The sequence below is a fragment of the Phoxinus phoxinus genome, assembly GCF_949152265.1.
Source record: "Phoxinus phoxinus genome assembly, chromosome: 25".
Lineage (NCBI taxonomy): Eukaryota > Metazoa > Chordata > Actinopteri > Cypriniformes > Leuciscidae > Phoxinus > Phoxinus phoxinus.
In genome coordinates this window covers 3,700,312-3,720,841 of record NC_136900.1, presented here as the reverse complement: position 1 = coordinate 3,720,841, position 20,530 = coordinate 3,700,312, and the positions used below count along the sequence as shown (strand labels likewise).

Here is a 20,530-nt window from a genome sequence, read left to right as displayed (position 1 = left end):
CGTCCTCATTGGTCAGCGTCACTGGCCTCGCATAGGCTGTGCTTTTCTGGCGGAGCAGCCAATGGGCGCGCGATTTGCTCCGCCTTAGGTTGTATGCTACAGAAAAGCGTTTTACAATATTTACAAAATTAAGGATTAATTTTTAGGCTTCAATCTCGAAAAAGCAATATCTTTCCCGTAGCGTCTTTCGACGCAGTACTCATTCCCTCTCCTAGAGAGAACCGAGGTTATGTTAGTAACCGAGTACGTTTTCTGGAGGCTAATCAACTCACAAAAAGTTCCTTGACAAACACCTGTAATTTATGTCAATGGTTTTAAATCCTTACCTTGTTCACATTTCTTCTGAAGCCTATTGAGTTAGAGGCTTCAGTTTCTGGGATTGTAAAAAATCCTACAATAAAAGAGATGTGTAAGGGCCAGTCCCTGTTTTATGCCACATTCAAATGTTTGGTTTAATAAAAAGCCCAGTGCATTCACCTCAGCAACTGTCTCAGAACACAGACAGAGAGTGTCTTCATCATTTCCTCCACCCTAATAAATAAAAGTAGGCCAATATAAAGCATAACTGTTATAAAGCAGGTTATGTTTCTGGTGTTCTGTCTGCTGCATACTGACCTCTGTGTGCGAGACTGTGTGTGTGTGCTGGCTTCAACAGGGACACTGCATTTCCCTCGACTGCAGAACATACAGTCAGCCATATCGAAAACTTAAAATAGTAATGTATCGCACACGTATCCAGTGACTTGCTTAGAGGAGTCAGCACAGGGTCAGATTGTACAGCACCAGTAATCCCATCCATAATCGGCCGTCCCTTATGCCTATATCAGAGCCAACTCAGTGTATTCTGGAGGAGTGGCCCTCCACTGGTTTTCTGAATTTCACTCTTTTTTCTAGAACTAGAAGTGTTTGTGATCAAATGTTTACAAAAATAATAAAAGGTTATGTGTAACTTACTACTTTGAATTATATTTTTATATTTTGTCTTTATCTGCTAAAAAACAATGAATATTAATCTTTATTAGTAGCTATATACATGCACATTTTTATATATTATAAAAATATAGGCTATATTTCACACACACACACACACACACACACACACACACACACACACACACACACACACACACACACACACACACACACACACACACACACACACACACACACACACACACACACACACACACACAACACACACACACACACACACACACACACACACACACACACACACACACACACACACACACACACACACACACACATTCATAGCCTACATATACATAATTTTACATTAATATAGAACGTATTTGTTTAGCTTATACATTAACGCAAACAGCAATCTTTCTCCAACAGTCTTCTCTTGCTTTGGCAGCAGAGACCGTATTGTTTCGAGCTTGTAATACATATTTAAATTCATCGTAATTCTGAATGATTATCTCTTGCTCCTCCGCGGAAAAAATATATCTCTCTCGCTCTATCCATATCGAACCCGATTGGTTGTTCGGTGCCAACGTCACTTTGGTATGTGCACGCGCTCGTGGATTAATCATAACTTAAGATCAAAGCCTGAGTTGACAGAGAAAGTTTATGAGCTGCGTCATGGTACCAATAAAGCCTGATTGCATCGGTTTGGTTTTGTCAACTCAAAACTAATCCTGTAACCCCGAGTTTGATCAGCTACCTTCATGGTACAGGCCCCTGGTGTTCATCCATAGCCATCTTGCAATGTTTACTAATGACGTCAACGTCATCTGTCTAGCTCACCTCAGGTCCGCCTATATCAGCTAACAATGACCTGGTGGTCCACCAGCGTTTTTTGGGTGGCACAAAGTCAGCGGCTTGACACGGTCGGACCTCCGGTGGCACACCATCGGCAACCCGACCAATCTAAAAATGCAGTCGGTCTGCCAGCGTTTATTGGGTGGCACGCCGTCGGTACACCAGTGGCAAGCCGATAGTCGGTCCAGTATTCTGATCGATCACAGGACATCTTTAATTTATAAATGTATATTTATTTTTATTTATTTTTTACAGTAAAAATAATCTGAAAGCACTGAATAAAATGGCTGTAGTAGTTGTATCAAAAGCAAAGTGTTGGTGGTATAAAAAATATTGAGCACGCGTTCAAACGAAATATGGGACTTGAGTGTTCGTAAAAAACAACAATAAAAAAATCTGAAATTATAAAGGTGCCACAATTGTCCCACTATCACGTGCAGGAGTGGTAATTTGCACCTATGAACGGGTCATAGAACTTCAAAATTAGTTTTAAATTTATGATTTAATAATGAGATTTTTATTCAAGTAAGGTTCTAATTCTAGATATGCCCCAGGTAACAATTTATTGTTCCCAGAACGTTCTGGGAACGTTCGTTTTTGGTTGTAGGAACGTTCGTTTTTGGTTGCGGGAACGTTCTCTTAAGGTTAGGTTTTGGTTCCCATGGAAAGTTTTCTTAACGTTCCGGGAACGTTCGTTTTTGGTTACATTGCAACCTTTGAGGGAAGTTCTTAGAACGTTCCCCTAAGGTTATTTTTTACATTCCACTAACCTTTAAAAATCTAACAATGGTACCAATTTTATTATTACTTTAAACTGCCTGTGCATAAGCAGGAATTAAAGGATAATTCCGGTATTTAACCCTCGGAGGTCGGCAAACGCGCGGGCGTTTGATCAGTTTTGGTCATACAGCCTTAAGAAATATGAAAAAATAAGCTGTTAAATGTCTACTTTTTTATGTGTCCACTTACAATCGAAATAAAACATTGTGCTTTTGTAAAATAAAGAAAGTAAACAGGGAGTGCTTTCTGCCTCTCCGTCTCCGTGAACTTTTTTTCTGAAGCACGTCTCTAAACTCAAACAAAACTCAGCGAATACTATTCACTCAGACATGAGCTATATATCTCTATAATCATTTAAGTGTGTAGTTTTAAATGATCTAATTCAAAACTAAAAGAAATATTCTCTGTTTATGTAATCTATATATAAAGAGCGAGAGATCAGCCGTTCTCATTATCGTTCTGGCATCTCATTACTCTGCTAATGTGACGCCCATCGAGAGCGCGCCGCTATTCAAACACAGCTAATCTGAGGCAACACATGCAAACCAGTCAACGCCCACAACAGCTGGACAACACACTCGCTGTGAGGAATAATAATATCGTGATAATCCTGGAAATTTTACCTCAAACGTGCTGGAGTAGCCTAACAACGGATCCAGCTGCAGATGATCAGTAAGTGCTTTGTTCTAATCGCGATATGAAATGGTGTCTGTAAACCGCAAAAGACTGTTTAAATTTGAATCGCGTTTCTGTGTTTGAATGAATGAACGGCACAGACGCATGTTGTTTACTACAGCTCGCGCGTGTCTGTGTGTGAATGAATCTATATTGCCTACTGAGATGAGTAAAAATCAACTGAATACGTTGAAATAAAATGTCTTTGTATAAGCAACATATTAAACTTAAAATTAACATTTTTGCCCTAGGCTAATATATATTAGCCTATAAAAGACAATATGTTACAGACGAAATATGAAAGACAACATTTAGTTTTGGATAGATTATAAAGTTTTTACTGCCACATCAAAACCTAATTTACAAGGTGCAAACAAAATCTTAAAAGCAGGGTTTCCGCGGGGTCATAAAAAGTCATAAAACGTCATAAATTTAACAATAAGAATTTTAGGCCATAAAAAGCCATAAAAACGTCCGGATTTTCCATACAAGGTCATAAATTACACTTAGCCACGTATTAAATTGATATGCTCTTCCATTCATTTGTTCTTCCATCAAAATGCGCTGGCGGCGGCAATGGCTTTAATTTGTTTCGCCGGTTATAGTTCTGTCTGAGGAATCTGGGTGGTATCACAGCGTTCCAGAACTACAAGGTCCATGCGGCAGTGCAGCAAACAGACTTGTCGGAAGGTTTTTCACAGAAACCCGCGCAAACTCCGAACATACTGTATCATACTGAGTCACTGCTTAGTTTAACTGAAATCATCCTGGCTATCACAATGGGAAAATGTACCTTTAACGATCTATGGCTCGAAGACGGTGCATTTAGTGGTTGGCTCAAGCCCGTCGCAAACCATCGTTATCAAGCCTATTGCACACTGTGCAAGAAGGCGTTGGAGCTGTCTAGTTTAGGCATAAAAGCCTTGAAGTCGGAAAAGCATATCGTTGCTGTAAAAGGCCTGCAGCGAGTGCAGGCGATCAGTCAGTTTTGTTCGGCTCCGTCACTAACGTTACCCGGTCCAAGTACAGCACGGGTTTCCGTTTCTGTCGCATCCAGTGCCACACACAGGGATTTCGGATCAAGCTCCACACTAAAAGCGGAGGTCCTGTGGGTGTTGAATACTGTTATCAAACACCAGTCGTACAACGGGAACGAAGATAATGCTGAACTTTTCCGAACAATGTTCCCAGACTCGGACATAGCCAAAACCTTTACGTGCGGGAAAGATAAGAACTCATACATCGCCCGGTTTGGCTTGGCAGAGTATATAAAAAAAGACCTCGTCTCCAAGGTCTCGGGGCCTTATGTTCTCATGTTTGATGAAAGCTTAAATCACACAAGCAAGAAGAAACAGCTGGACATACACGTTCGGTTCTGGAATGACGACAAGGTGCATTCCCGGTACCTGGGATCACACTTCATTGGCCATTCCACGGCCCAGGATTTGCTAAAGCACTTTAAAGTAAGTAATTCAATTGTAATATTTAAAACAAATATGATTTCTAATGCTGCATGTAATATTTGAAATAATTTCATCTTCAAACCTACGACTATGAATAGCCTAAAACCTGTGTTTGATCCATTTATTCAAACCATTTGGAGAGTAGGGAAACCGTTATATAATGTACGTTAATGGTCTGTACTCTGCACCACTCTAGCCATACTCGTTTGAGAAAATAGAAAAATAACTATATATAATCTAAATTGTTTAATTTGTTTCATCAATTGCATGGCGTGGTTGTATTTTCAGAAACAGCCCACATAGATGAATAGAACTTGAATAGAAACAGACATGTAGGCCTAGTCAAACATGGTGATACTTGCTTGAACTTGAAAAGTGTGTGTGTGTATGTGTATGTGCATGTGTGTATGTTATCAATTAAGTGGTAATGTATATTTATTTATCCTCATCTTTTTATTGTTTTCCCTCAAGGAGTGTGTGCAGCAGCTGAATCTCAGCAGGCTGGTCTCTGTATCGATGGATGGGCCCAATGTAAATTTAAAATTCTTTGAGCTTCTCCAATCCGACTTAAATGAAATGTATGGGGGTGCTCAAATGGTGTCCGTGGGGAGCTGTGGGCTTTATACTCTGCACAATGCTTTCAAGGCAGGTTTCTCCATGTGGCAGATGGAAAAGCTGTTAAGAGCAATGCACAAACTCTTTAACAATGTTCCAGCGAGGAGGGAAGACTATGTGACAGTCACAAAGTCATCAGTGTTCCCGCTATCATTCTGTGGCCATCGATGGTTGGAGATGTGGAGACTCTGGAGGTCTGGCCTTCACTTCAGCTGTATGTGGATGCGGTGAAAAGAAAGCAGCTGCCAAACCCTGGTACAGGCTCGTATGATACAATAGAGGCTGCTCAAAAGGATCCCCTGATCTTGGCAAAGTTGCACTTTTTCGCGACCATCGCCCGTACCTTTGACCCCTTCCTGAAGAGGTACCAGACGGATGAGCCAGTAATGCCATTCCTTGCCAAAGACTTGGCTGAGTTGATAAAGGTAATTTAAAAATAACTTTTGTGCTTGTCTGGGTCCTCAGCTACTATAATTATATATGTGTATAAGTATTCAATTCAATTCAATTCAAGTTTATTTGTATAGCGCTTTTCACAATACACATTGTTTCAAAGCAGCTTTACAGAAAATGCATTTCAAAAATATACATACAAAAATACAGTTAGTTAATCATGAAATTTAGGGCATAACATATCGCCGGCGTTGGGTCGTCTCTTCACAGGCGTCGAGTCGTCTCATCACAGGCGTTGGGGCATCTGAAGTCTCCATGAGAGGCTGGATACATAACTGGAGCTGACGAACTCTATTTGAGTTATAGGGACAGGCGTCCCGAGATAACAACAAAAAAAAGGCAGATGGGAAATAATTAGCGTAGCTGCTGTTCATAATATGAATGCATTTGATCTGATTTAACTGTAGTATAAAAGGTATGAGATGCATCATGTGAATGCTTGGCTAAAGAGATGCGTCTTTAATCTAGTTTTAAACTGGGAGAGCGAGTCTGAGCCTCGGACAATATCAGGAAGGCTATTCCAGAGTTTAGGAGCTAGATGTGAAAACGCCCTCCCTCCTTTAGTGGACTTAGATATCCTAGGTACGACCAGAAGCCTCGAATTTAGTGATCTTAAAGAGCGCGATGGAATATATGGCGATAGAAGATCTCTTAAATACACAGGAGCTAAACCATTTAGGGCTTTATAGGTCAGTAACAATACTTTGTAATTGATACGGAACTTAATAGGTAACCAGTGTAGAGATGATAAAATTGGTGTTATATGATCATATTTTCTTGACCTAGTAAGAACTCTAGCAGCTGCATTTTGGACTAACTGTAGCTTGTTTACGGAGGATGCAGGACAACCAGCTAATAAAGCATTACAGTAATCTAGTCTCGAGGTCATGAATGCATGAACTAACTTTTCTGCATCAGAAACTGATAGCATATTACGTAGCTTAGCAATGTTTCTAAGGTGGAAAAAGGCTGTTCTTGTGACATTTGAAATATGATTTTCAAAAGACAAGTTGCGGTCTAGTATAACACCCAGGTCTTTTACTGTAGAGGATAAAGTAACAGGACGTCCATCTAGATTAAGGTTGTATTGTAAGAGGTTTTGTGGGCAGTTTTTTGGACCAATCAGTAATACCTCCGTTTTATCTGAATTTAATAGAAGAAAATTACACGTCATCCAATATTTTATATCTTTAACACACTCTGTCATTTTAGATAATTTAGTGTTATCATCTGGTCTAGATGAAATATATAATTGAGTGTCATCAGCATAACAGTGGAAACTTATTCCATGTTTTCTTATAATATTACCAAGTGGCAGCATATAAATTGAGAATAGCAGAGGGCCTAATACAGATCCCTGCGGCACTCCATAATTTACTGACGTTATCTTTGATTTTAAATGGACAAAATGGTAACGGTCTGATAGGTACGATCTAAACCAGCTTAATGCCTGTCCCTGAACATCAGTGTAATTTTGAAGTCGATCTAAGAGTATTTTATGATCTATAGTGTCAAACGCAGCACTAAGATCGAGTAAAACTAGTATTGAGATACAGCCTTGGTCAGAAGCTAAAAGTAAATCATTTGTAATTTTAACCAGCGCAGTTTCTGTGCTATGATGTGGCCTGAATCCAGACTGAAACTTTTCATAGATATCGTTTTCTTGCAAGAAAGAGCACAATTGAGCGGACACAACTTTTTCTAGTATTTTAGACATAAATGGAAGATTTGAAATGGGTCTGTAATTTGCTAGGTTATTTGGATCTAATTGTGGTTTCTTAATAAGAGGTTTTATAACTGCCAGCTTGAATGTTTTTGGAACATGTCCTAAAGATAGAGACGAGTTAATAATATTGAGAAGAGGCTCTTCCACTACAGGTAACACTTCTTTCAGTAGTTTAGTGGGTATTGGATCTAATAAACATGTTGTTGGTTTAGATGCAGTGATAAGTTTATTTAGCTCTTCCTGTCCTATAGTTGTAAAGGGCTGTAGTTGTTCTTGAGGGGCGATAATTGAGGCTGAATCATAAGACGCTGTCAAAGATTGTACATTTACAATTGTGTTTCTGATGCTTTCTATTTTCTCAGTGAAGAAATTCATGAAATCATTACTATTAAAATGTAACGGAATATTTTGTTCAGGTGATGTCTGTTTATTTGTTAATCTAGCCACGGTGTTAAATAAAAACCTTGGATTGTTTTGGTTATTTTCTATTAGTTTGCGGAGATGCTCAGCCCTGGCTGCTTTTAGAGCCTTTTTATAACGTGACATACTGTCTTTCCACGAGATTCTAAAGACCTCTAAATTAGTTTGTTTCCATTTGCGCTCTAAGTTACGAGTTTCTCTCTTGATAACATGCGTAGCACTGTTGTACCATGGTGCTTTAGTTTTCTCTCTAACCTTTTTTAATCTAATTGGTGCAACAGTTTCTAATGTACTAGAGAAAATGATGCTCGTACTGCTAGTCATTTCCTCTAGCTCATCTGTTTGTTTGGGTTCACTGAGGAGCGGAGATAGATCAGGTAAGCTATTCAAGAATCTATCTATAGTAGTTGGAAGGATTGTTCTGCCTGGTCGATAACGTGGCGCAACATGACACATTTCAGCCGTACGTAGTATGCAAGTTACCATGTAATGATCAGTGACATCATCACTTTGCGGTATAATATCTATATCGGTTGGATCGGTTCCATATGATATAATTAAATCTAGAGTATGATTAAGACGATGAGTGGGACCACTAACGTTTTGCTTGACCCCAAAGGAGTTTAATAAATCTGTAAACGCAGCTCCTAACGCATCATTTGTGTTATCAACGTGTATGTTGAAATCTCCAACAATTATTGCCTTATCGACATTGACCAATAGATCTGAGAGAAAATCTGCAAACTCTTTTAGGAAATCAGCGTAAGGCCCTGGCGGTCTATATACAGTAGCCAAGGCTAGAGATAATAGGGATTTCTTTCTTACATCTAGGAGCGTAACATTTAGAACAAGTACTTCAAACGAATTAAACCTGTGACCTGTTTTCTGAGTAACATTAAGAATATCTCTATAGATTGTTGCAACACCGCCGCCACGACCAATCAGACGGGGCTCATGCTTATAACCGTATCCTGGTGGAGTGGACTCATTAAGACCGAAATAATCATTCGATTTAAGCCAGGTTTCAGTAAGGCAGAGTACATCGAAGCTATTATCAGTGACCATTTCATTTACAATAACCGCCTTAGGTGTAAGCGATCTAATGTTTAGAAGACCTAGCTTTAGAAATTGTTTTTGTTCACTAATATTGAGATTTTCTGGTTTAATCACAATTAGATTTTTCTTAGATCCTACAGTAGATTTATTGTTTGGCCTCACTAAACGAGGAATAGACACAGTTTCTATATAGTGTTCTACACTGGTACTTATATCAATTAATTTGGGACAGCAAAGAATGTGATTTGGACTTAGACTTACTAGTCATATGGTGTGTAACGTCTTGGAGATGTTGTCCGACAGAACAGCCGCTCCGACTCTGCTGGGGTGCAGGCCATCAGCACGATAGAGCCTAGGTCGCTCCCAGAACAGATTCCAATTATTTACAAAGAGCAGTCTCTGTTCATTACACCATGACATTAACCATTCATTTAGTGCAAACAATCTACTGAACCTTTCTTGTCATTGTCGGTACGTGGGAAGCGGTCCAGACACGACGATCTTTGCTTCAGGCGATGTTCTGCGTACCGTCTCGATCAGGCTCCTGTAGTCCCTCTTCAGAACCTCCGTCTGCCGCAGCCTGATGTCGTTCACCCCCGCGTGCAGCACGACAGCTCCGACGCGCTCGTCACCGTTCAGGATCTCGGGGACCTGCGCAGCGACATCGAGAACACGAGCACCAGGAAAGCAGTGAGTGCGCACCATACCTTTACCTGAGGTAGCGCGGACATGCCGGACCATGGAACTGCCGATGATCACAGCGTCGTCGCGTTCCGTCTCGCGAAGAGGGGAGAAGCGGTTCCGGGTGGAGATCTCGAAGACCGGGAGGGGCGGAGAGGTCCTTGCTCTGGTCCTGGCTCGTGTCTTCCGCTGTGGCATCATCCAGGGTCCATGGTGCTGTGTCGGTGTCGGGGTAAACGAAACCAGGGGTGCTCGGGTCCTGTGCAGAGAAATACACGGAGTAGAGGAGGCCGGAGTCGAAAAGTTACTAACCACTGACTTGTGAGCATCGGCGCGTGATGCTTCAAGCGCTGATCGTCGGTCTCGCAGCTCGGCCTGCCTCCCCAGCAGATCACGGATCTGCTTCTCCACGGACTCCAGCTCCAACCGCACCGAATGCAGCTCAAACGTGTCCTCACCTGCACTCAGAGGTAACGTTAGACACACATCCGATGTATTCGCCATTATGACAGATGAACAATAAATTAGCAGTGATGCTACCAATATCACTACTAATTTAGGACTGAAATCATGGATAGAACCCGTATCCTTCCAGTGATTCGAGTGTAAATAAGACGGTCGATAGGCGAGACCACGCGTGCAAATGCTAGCGGGCTAACTTAACGTTAGAGATAGTAACGGAAGTTCGGAAAGTTGGATATAACCAGCGATATCAAAGCAATCCGATTGTTTTTTATAGAGAGTAGTATCGGAGATATGTTCACACGCTCACAAACTAACAGTTAAGCGATTCGAAACACAAACTCCAAACACAACCAAAGCGGTTCGAACACAGACACAAACTTCAAACACAAACAAGCGATTCGAAACACAAACTTCAAACACAAACAAGCGATTCGAAGCACAAGCACAAACACAAACTTCAAACACAAACAAGCGATTCGAAGCACAAGCACAAACTCCAACACAAACAGAGCGATTTCAGTGATTCAAGTGTAAATAAGACGGTCGATAGGCGAGGCCACGCGTGCAATGCTAGCGGGCTATCGTTAGAGATAGTAACGGAAGTTCGGAAAGTTGGATATAACTAGCGATATCAAAGCAATCCGATTGTTTTTTATAGAGAGTAGTATCGGAGATATGTTCACACGCTCACAAACTAACGTTAACAGTTAAGCGATTCGAAACACAAACACAAACAAGCGAATCGAAACACAAACTCCAAACACAACCAAAGCGGTTCGAACACAGACACAAACTTCAAACACAAACAAGCGATTCGAAGCACAAGCACAAACACAAACTTCAAACACAAACAAGCGATTCGAAGCACAAGCACAAACACAAACTTCAAACACAAACAAGCGATTCGAAGCACAAGCACAAACTCCAACACAAACAGAGCGATTTCAGTGATTCGAGTGTAAATAAGACGGTCGATAGGCGAGGCCACGCGTGCAATGCTAGCGGGCTATCGTTAGAGTTAGTAACAGAAGTTCGGAAAGTTGGATATAACTAGCGATATCAAAGCAATCCGATTGTTTTTTATAGAGAGTAGTATCGGAGATATGTTCACACGCAGGAAAAATAGAAAATGCTCGTTTCTAAATGAGTGTAAAGAACAAAATCAAAGATTTATGAATCAAGTCGACGGAGCTTCAAACACAAACACAGCGCTCACTCGCGACGCATGCGCAGATCTGTGACCCTCTATGTATGATGTATTATGTATTATGATGTAGTACAATTCTTCAACCTGTTTATTTTTTTCTTTGTTAAAACTGTGACTTTACTGCATGAAAAATATGGATGTAGGGCACTTACATTTTTCATCTGGATTTTTCTTCTGACAGAGTGTACTGAGGCGGTTTGTGAAGCGAGAAGTCCTGCAGGACATTACAAAACTACAGCTCACCAAGCTGGACTTGAGTGAGAAGAAGAATTTGCTCCTCCCACAGAAAATTGACATTGGCCTAGGTGCAGATAGAGCCCTGAAGGTATTGTGGTCAATTTTGAAGTTGTAGTTGAAGTAATTTTAGAAATTGTGGTCAGGATAGAAGAAGCAGGAATCACTGTGTTGTACATTCTACTTACTTGTGTTTTTATTGTACATCCCTCTTCAGGACACTAAAATATCAGATCTCAGAGTCCTTGAATTTAAAAGGGACTGCATGCAGGGGCTGACTAATATAGTCAGAAAAGTGCAGGAGAAGAGCCCACTCAAATACACCACCGTTAGGCAGATGGCCTGTCTGGACCCCTCTAACATGTTCAGAGACCCAGACAGGTGCAAGCAACAAATGAAATGTCTGGTGCAGACCTTTCTACAGGCCAAGCAGCTGGCAGGAGGTGTATCTGCTGGTAGGAGTAGTTTGGAAGGGGCTTTGACCAAAGTTAGAGTACCACGCTGAATTATACTCTAAATGTTTATTAGACTGTGTTTACAGCATTATACTTAACTGTGCCATCTTGCAGACATTTGCTACATTTATATACCTTTTAACTGGGGTATATCTTTTCCCATCAGGGGTATTTTTTAGTGTGGTTCTCTAGCTTATGTCATTTCCTCTTGTAATGGTCCTGCACCTGTTCTGTGTGCAGTGGCTCATGATTTAGGATTATTTAGGATGAGCGAATGTTGCAGATTAACAAATTGTCTGGTCATGAGTTTAAATTTGTATTTATCTGAGTTTAGTGGAGTTTCTGTGTCCTCTGAAATCTTAGGAAAAAAACTGAATTTAAACCATCATAACCACTGTTCAAGAGGTTTCCACCTGTCTCGCTAGAGAGGCCGACATGCTGGCAGAGGAAGCAGAGGGCAAATCGGGTTCAAAGATGGCCCAGCTCCTTTCAAAATCAAACACCCTCAGGCGGGCAAATAAGGAGAAATTGGCTGAGCTGAAAAAGGTTGAGGAGGAGATGACCATTAAAGGGGATGAACTGAGAAAAATGTAGAGGACACTGACTGACTGACTTGTTATTTTGGAAAGTAATGCCATAAAATAATTGTTAATTTACAATGTTACTTTACAATGTTACAATTGTTAACTGTTGTTCCTGTGTTCTTCTTGATACTCAAGAAAAAGAAGGCGAAGTCTTCAGTTTCGTACTTTTAAGAAATTGGAACTTGTTACTTTCAATGAAAGTCACTAATAAAAAATGACTTTTGAAAGGAATTTTAATGACTGAAGTAATTTTTCGTAATTCGTGTACATTTCAAATCACAATGGTCATAAAAAGTCTTAAATTTGACTGAATAAACCATGCAGAAACCCTGATTAAAATAATAATAAAACGTCCATGTTTGGTAATGCTAATTAATAGTATTATTCATTGATTAATTAATTTGAATATCCCCAATTTTTGTCATTCTCCAGTAGAAACATCTCAGCCTATGTAGCACCGATGTACACCAAACTTTCCAGTTATACACTTAGCAGTATTCTGATGATATGTTCGGAGGGATTTGTTAATAAATCATTCCTGGCCTGATTTATGTGATATTTTAATTAAAAAAAATATGGCGAAAATCGATTTTTTAAGGCTATGGACAGTATATTTTGATTTCCTAGGTAATGAAAGCATATATCCTGAAATCCCTCTGAACATCTTTTTCATCTTGTGTGTAGTCAAAATGAAAAAATAATTTTGCACCTGGCTTTATCATATGTTCAGATCTATCTACCGAAAACATATGCAAAATTGCGCATATTTAATGAGACAATGCCTAATTTGCATAATTAAACTTACACATTTCCAAAAACTTGTATTACATTTTTTTATATACTTGTGTAAGTAATCAACTGAGGAAGTTTCATGGTGAGATCTATTATTTTAAAATTTTACCCTATTCACCTGTAGTGTCTTGCCTTAAATTGCATTTTCATTTGACAAAAGACAGTGAGAGGAGCTATGCTGCGGAACTGCTGTACCAAATGTATAGCGACAATATTAACCTGAAATTCCTCCAACCAATTGTGTCAGAGTTAAACAGACTTAATAAAATCTTTCAACTTGACAAACCTGATCCTGCAAAACTTCTAACGGAACTTCTAACATTTTACCGGTCCCTCCTTGAGCGCATAGGTTTGCCGAAGACATTCCAGAGCTGGCAAGACATCATGGAGTTGAACCTTTCTGATGAGAATCTTTTGCCACTTGATGCTGTAGACTTTGGGGTGCAGTTCTGTCTTGCTTTGATTGAAGCCAATGGAATAAGTGACCTATAGCTGAACAGGACATGAAACGCAGGTGCAGGGACTACATGCTAGAGTTATCTAAGGAAATTAGGAAGAGACTTCCAGATAACGTTAAACAGTTAGAGGCTCTCAAATTCCTGTCACCGAGTCACGCTCTGTCGTCAAGTAAGCCAAGGATTGATGATCTTCCCTTTTTCCACCTCTTTAAGGGATAGTTCACTTTGAAATAAAATTTTGGTATGTTTTAGCTTACCTGAAGTGCATCCAAGATGTAGGTGTCTTTGTCTCCGCAGTAGTTTTAATTTTTATATTTTTAGGTCACACCGTTCTTGTCTGTCAGTCATATAATGCAGGTATATAGGCACTGTCTCCAAAAGCATGCAGAGAAAAGTCCAAATTAAAAAATTCCCCATCGTAAGTGCACATTGATGGCCCAAGACACGAAACAAGCGGTTTGTGTGATAAAACGAACAGTATTTATATTGTTTTTATCTCTTTTACACAACCACGTCCATCTGATCTGTTTACGTCGCTTGCGCAGACATAAAGCGCCGTAAAGCGCCGGAAGTGGTCTCCCGGATGAGTTCGCGCGAGTTTACGTAATTTTTTTCTACAATCTCTGTTCTGTGCATAGGTTCTGGTGTAAACAATGAGTGACGTACACGCGCGAGAGAACTCTTCCGGAGCCTTCCGGCGCTCTACGGCGCTTGCGCAAACGATGAAAACAGATCAGATGGAAAACGATATAAATACTGTTCGTTTTATCACACAAACCGCTTGTTTCGTGTCTTGGGCCATCAATGTGCACTTACGATGGGGAATTGTTTAATTTGGACTTTTCTCTGCATGCTTTTGGAGACATTGCCTATATACCTGCATTATATGACTGACAGACAAGAACAGTTTGACCTAAAAATATCAAAATTGCAACTACTGCGGAGACAAAGACACCTACATCTTGGATGCACTTCAGGTAAGCTAAAACATACCAAAATTTAATTTCAAAGTGAACTATCCCTTTAAGGGAGATGTAGGGAAAGCAGAGCAACAGTGGAGAGTAATTCACACCCTGGAATGGAACAAACAGAAGATGGCAAAACAGAGGACTTCTGGGTAGAAGTTTCTGCATACACAAATACTGCAGGTGATAGAAACTTTGAAGATCTTGGTAATTTTGCATTGAGTCTTCTTGCTCTACCATTCAGCAATGTTGAGCGTTCATTTTCCCAAATGTCACTGATAAAGAACAAGTTACGAAACAGGCTAGAGCAGAATTCTTTGCTAAATATAATGAGGATTCGAGCTTACATGCAAAGAAGAAACATATGCTGCCATGAATTTAAACCATCACCACGGATGCTTTCTCTCTTTACTGCTGAAATCTATTCAGCACCACCTGAGAAGGCTGGGGAAGAGAGCACAAATGTCTAAAATAAAACAGCCCTGAGATTGTATATAGTTCTGTTCAAAGCTGTAATCAAAATGAGGCTGCACAGTTAGACCATCTTAAGAAGAAAATGTTGTGAAAAGTTCTGGAAAAAGAGAAGACAAACAACAACAAAAACAAAGGGACAAGTGTTCAAGTTCACCCAGTAAGCATATTGGTAATAATATTGATAAAAGCCAGTGTATGTTAATTTAGTTAAACAGTGTGTTCATTTTAATATTGATGCTTGTGTGTAAACAGAACAACCGCAGATCTGGAGAGAAAATAATCAGAGAGAAGTGATGAGAAGAGAAAAAGTAAGTAGCCTACAAGTTAGTACTACTGACTAGGGTCAGAACATATCAGAGAGGCCATGTTCTTATTTGACCTTTATTGTATGCGATTGTGTATAAAAAAAACCCACAGTGTGTGATATTAAGAATTTGGGTAAGACAAAAGGCCAAAACTTTAAACTTAAACTTATACATATAAATTTATTTTAAGACCCTTTGTGGGAATCCAGCCGTTGTCTAATTTGATTGGACACTGGAAAATTGGGCTAGTTTTCATTCCATTTGGGCGGGTTTTGAGTTGTCATTGGGCTGGAAATATTTCTGGGACCTGGCAACCCTGTGAGGCACACTAGCACACACACGCAAGAGGTGCGTTCCATTGGACCGTAAGTGGACTGCGAAGTGGACTTCACAGGGTATTCCGCCATCTTAAGTGAGGTTCCAATCCGAAGGGAGCGAACATGTTCAGTTCGAAGGGCACTGCGCACGGCACAGGGAATAAGGGAACATCGATACATCACTTCACAGGAAGTGGAGAGCAATGATCACCCAACTGTCATTGCGCGCACCACGTCATCACCAGTCAGAACAGTGTGGTGTACTATACGGCTGTGCGCGGGAAGAAGGCGTACGAGACCGCTATGCAATTATATGACCATTGATTAAAGACACATATATACACATAGTTAACCAAATAAAAGTTTATTTTCATATTGCATGACAGTTACAACGTTTTTCTATAGTACTCAATGTTTTTTTTATTGTATAGTGTACATATTTTAAATGTGATAGTAAATAAAAACTAAAATATGAATGTAGTCCTATATATATTTATGTTATATCATAATCTGCGCGACCCCTCGTTGACTTTCTTTGACGTTTGCAGGGCGTTCCAAATGAGCGGTTATTGTCCGTGAAGTCCACTTCTGTGCTCAGGGAGCAGTGAACACTGCGTAGGGACCCTGTCGAATGGAACGCACCTAAGGTCTCTCGCTCCCTCTCTCTGCCGTGCGCTACGCATGCGCGCTCTTGCTGGCTCGCTCTAGATTCCGGGAGATTTTAACTAATTTGCGGGCATCAGGGAGCCGCTATGCAGGAGACTTGGGATGTCTGGTTTTAAAGGTCCTGTTCTACGTGATCCCATTTTTTAAACTTTAGCTAGTGTGTAATGTTGCTGTTAGAGCATAAATAATACCTGTAAAATTATAAAGTTCAAAGTTCAATGCCAAGCGAGATATTTGATTTAACAGAAGTCCCCTTTCAAAGCCTACAGCGAGCGGCCGGTTCGGACTACATCCTCTACTTCCTGCTTTAATGACGTCACTAGAACAGTTTGACTAACCTCTGCACACAGGAATACACAAAAAAGGGGGCGTGGTCTTGTTGCGCTCATACAGAGAAGAGGAAGAGTTGCGTTTGTAGAGTGTTTGTCGGCGAGACGCTGTTATTTTCATTCCGGAGTCAAATCACCGTTGTTTGGCCATGTTTACAGTAACACTGAGCGCATGCATCTCCACGTTACGGTAAGAGGCGTGACCTTTCCGGGCAACGTGCGCTAAACTGCTGTCCAATCACAACACAGGAACCGCTGGCACAATCAGAACTCGTTACGTATTTCTGAAGGAGGGACTTCATAGAACAAGGAAGTCATCAGCCCGTTTTTAGGACAGTGAAAACATTTTGGACAAAGTACATTTTGTGAAATCATTTTTTCTTACAATGTCATTACTTATGGAGCAAGAACCCCCATAAGTAACCATACCGCCAAAGATAAATTGTGTTTAATAAACCCAAGTAACTTACCAAAGTGGTCTCGTCTGAAATTCCTATTTGTTTTAAACTGTATAAGGTCATCATGATTGCTATTAAAATGTCACTTCTATTTGATTGCAATGATTGTAAACTTATAAGAGCCGCCTTTGAATCTGATCATATTCTACTTTATCTGGTGCAAATCATTTTGTCTAACCCAATTATATTAACCCACTTTTTTATTTTCCATGCAAAGCCTTTACCTGGTGTATTCACAGTTTCCAAACTTTCCGTAAGTACTCCCTTTAGCTTTGTCCCTGTATGTTAATACAGTAGCTAGTTTTTCTCTTCTTATATAGCGAGGCATTTCTGATGTTTCCACCGGTAGTGCTGCAATTGGTGTTGTTATAACTGCTCCTAAAATGAGTCTTAGTGCTTTAGCTTGCATGATATCTCATTTCTTTAGCAAAGTTGCAGATGCGATTCATACACAATACATCATAATCTAGGAGTGATCGCTGAGAGAGAATACAATTATTGTAGCAGACTGTTTTAAAAGTTATAAACATCAATCAGAAATGATGTGATTGAATGATTCTATAAAATAACTATAATAAGTAGAAACACAAAAAAATGGGATAAGCCCTATTTCTCACAAATCCCTTTTCTTACAAAAGAACAAGGGGAATCATTCCAGTTCAGGACAGGTGTTGAAGGTGAATACATAATTTCAATACAGTCCTCATTTCCTCCGTAGCTATTCGGCTCACCTCCAAGCCAAAACCTAAATAACATGTATCAGATTTTAGGTTATAAAGAAAATCAAAATTCATGAATCAATTTGAATCACTGTGTAAAGCTGGAGTAGAAGTCAAAGTAAAATAATTTTCTGTAAACATAAATTATGTATAGGAAGTGTTTTAGCTTGTAGTAGTTTGGTTGTGGAAGAGGTGTTTTCAGATATTTCCTGGTTGTGATGGATTTTTTAAAACAAGAATAAAAATACTAAATGCATAAATACACAGTGCTTTTAGCTCTTACCCTTGTTTCAATGATGAATTATTCACCCATTTCATATTGCCCTCCTGCTCTATGTCAGATAAACCGATCCACACTTTCTCAGGGACTAATGAAGTTATGAACCTCTGTGTGTGAATAAAAACAGAAATAAGTGTGATTCCTCGCATTGATTAACAGACGCTCACACAAACTCACCTGCTTCTCTTCAGTGTTGATAATGATCAGATCAGCTCCTCGATCTCTGCAGTACTGCCTGCTGTCAGACCAGCTCTTCGACTCATTGGATACGAAAAACCAACCCCACTGATATCCTGACAGAAACACACTTTTTTTTAACTGTATAAAGAAACATATACATATACAATAAATATATAGGGGAGGAGGGGGGGCAGGGGCAGGAGGGGGCAGGGGCAGATCACAAAAACAGATATGTACTAACCTTTTTCATAAGCTTTCTTTAGATCGTCACTCAGAGATGTGACTTTGCTTTCTAATTCCAGTTTCTTCTGACTCAAAGAGTCAACGCTTCCCTGTAACTGGCTTTTCTCATAAGTGAGATTATTGACTCTCGTCTCCAGCTCCAGTTTCAAAGAGTAGAATTGTTGTAGTAGTTGGTATTTTTCACTCATTAGATCAGTGTAATTGTCCTGTAAGCTGTTGATAGTCTTACTGAACTCTTCAAATGTGTTCTTGTAAGTCTTTAACAGGTCTCTCTCTTCTGTGATCATGATGAACTGGAGTACTCCTGTACTGCTGCCGACCAGCTGAAGAACACAAATGAGCCCGAGACACACTGCCAACAACACCAAACATCTACTTCCTCCTAACAAAAAGGACAAACACACATACACACACATACCAATTAATAAAAATTAATTCTATATAAGATATAACACCAAAAATCAACTTGCATAATAAATTGAAAGAGCTTTTTAAAGTGTTCTTCTGCATGCTTTTTTTAATGAAAATCATTGGAAATGAATAGTAATGCAAACAAGAACATAAGCTGAAAAAGTAAAGAGAAAAAATAACTGTTAATGCATTTCATATGTTAACATATTGTTCTTAGAGAACAATGATTGTAAATATATGTAAAAAAAAAATTAACATTTCTTAGTTTTTCAATAAATTCTCAGTTCCTCCATTTAAACTTCCATCTCTGCTTCAGAATAAATTTACTACTTACTGCAATTTCGAGCTTTTCCTTTATCTTGGGGGCGACTTGGAGTTGGAGGTCCAGTTGTCCCCTTACTATCTATTTTTCCAAAGTTGACATAATAGATGTCTGATTCCATTATATGCCCTTTCTTACAGATACTGTACAGTATGTGTTCACAGATGAGCTGTGGTCACTAGAATGTGTACCGTTTCCTTAAATAGTACTGACATGACCTGCCCCTTTGTGATGAGGGCTCAGGGTCACATTGACGAGACAGAGCATCGGCCTTGGTGTTCTTGGAACCTGGACAGTAGGCGACTGTGAAGTGGAATCGGGTAAAGAACAGTGACCAGCGAGCTTGTCTGGGGTTCAGTCTCTTGGCAGTGCGTAGGTACTCCAGGTTCTTGTGGTAGAACATGTTCCTGGTTCAACATCCTTATTGATCCTGGAACAACATTCCAATCAACCAATCAGATTTGAGTGACAAGTTGATGTCAAGTTTAGGCTTACAACAGGGTTTAGGGCCTTCTAGATCTTAGACACGGATGCACACACTTCCTGAAGCGTTTTTCACAAGCCATGATTACCTTTTTGAAGTTTTCAGGTTGAAGCGTACAAACAAAACAGTCCCTGAAGACGAAAAAGCTGTTGACATGTTCTTCAGGCTCCCCTTATACACTTCCGGGTTACACTAGTGATGATGTCATAGGCTGTCGCCGGCCAATAGGATTGCCGTGATTAGATAAGCGTTTCGGACACCGGTTCACGCGGAGATGTTCCCCATAGCGTTCTGACGCAGTGCGAGTTTCCTTACGAAAGGGAACTCATCCATGGATCCCAGCATGCATTGCAGCATGTCACAGTTGTTGAGATTCATGCGCTGATTCTTTATATCTGTGTGTGATTAAATATGATAGTATTTCAAACTTTTTCTTGTGCACAATGTGTTATATATATATATATTTTTTTAAGTATCTGATTACCGAAACACTGCTGGACCTCTTGTTATAGTATCACACTGTTTATA

General features: G+C 39.9%; 2 protein-coding genes across 3 annotated transcripts; both read right to left on the bottom strand.

Annotated features, from left to right (window-relative positions):
- Nucleotides 1-5,816: 5,816 nt before the first annotated feature.
- On the bottom strand, nt 5,817-10,491 carry LOC306993468 (uncharacterized protein). Of its 2 annotated transcripts, none has more exons than XM_079603264.1 (2): nt 9,235-10,491; nt 5,817-6,062 (listed from the first exon to the last, which is right to left on the bottom strand). In XM_079603264.1, the coding sequence occupies exon 1, from the start codon at nt 10,156-10,158 to the stop codon at nt 9,436-9,438; it is 723 nt and encodes a 240-aa protein (XP_079459390.1). In that variant the 5' UTR covers nt 10,159-10,491; the 3' UTR covers nt 5,817-6,062; nt 9,235-9,435. The 2 variants fall into 2 exon arrangements, with proteins under 2 accessions (XP_079459390.1, XP_079459391.1); XM_079603265.1 differs by having other exon boundaries at nt 5,817-6,034.
- Nucleotides 10,492-15,936: 5,445 nt separating this feature from the next.
- Nucleotides 15,937-19,921, bottom strand: LOC306993729 (uncharacterized protein; the record flags this gene model as incomplete). Its single annotated transcript, XM_079603725.1, has 6 exons — nt 15,937-18,108; nt 18,366-18,469; nt 18,540-18,655; nt 18,784-19,167; nt 19,531-19,661; nt 19,737-19,921. 6 exons carry the CDS (start codon nt 19,919-19,921, stop codon nt 17,970-17,972), a joined length of 1,059 nt encoding a protein of 352 aa, XP_079459851.1. The 3' UTR covers nt 15,937-17,969.
- Between the last annotated feature and the right edge of the window lie 609 nt (nt 19,922-20,530).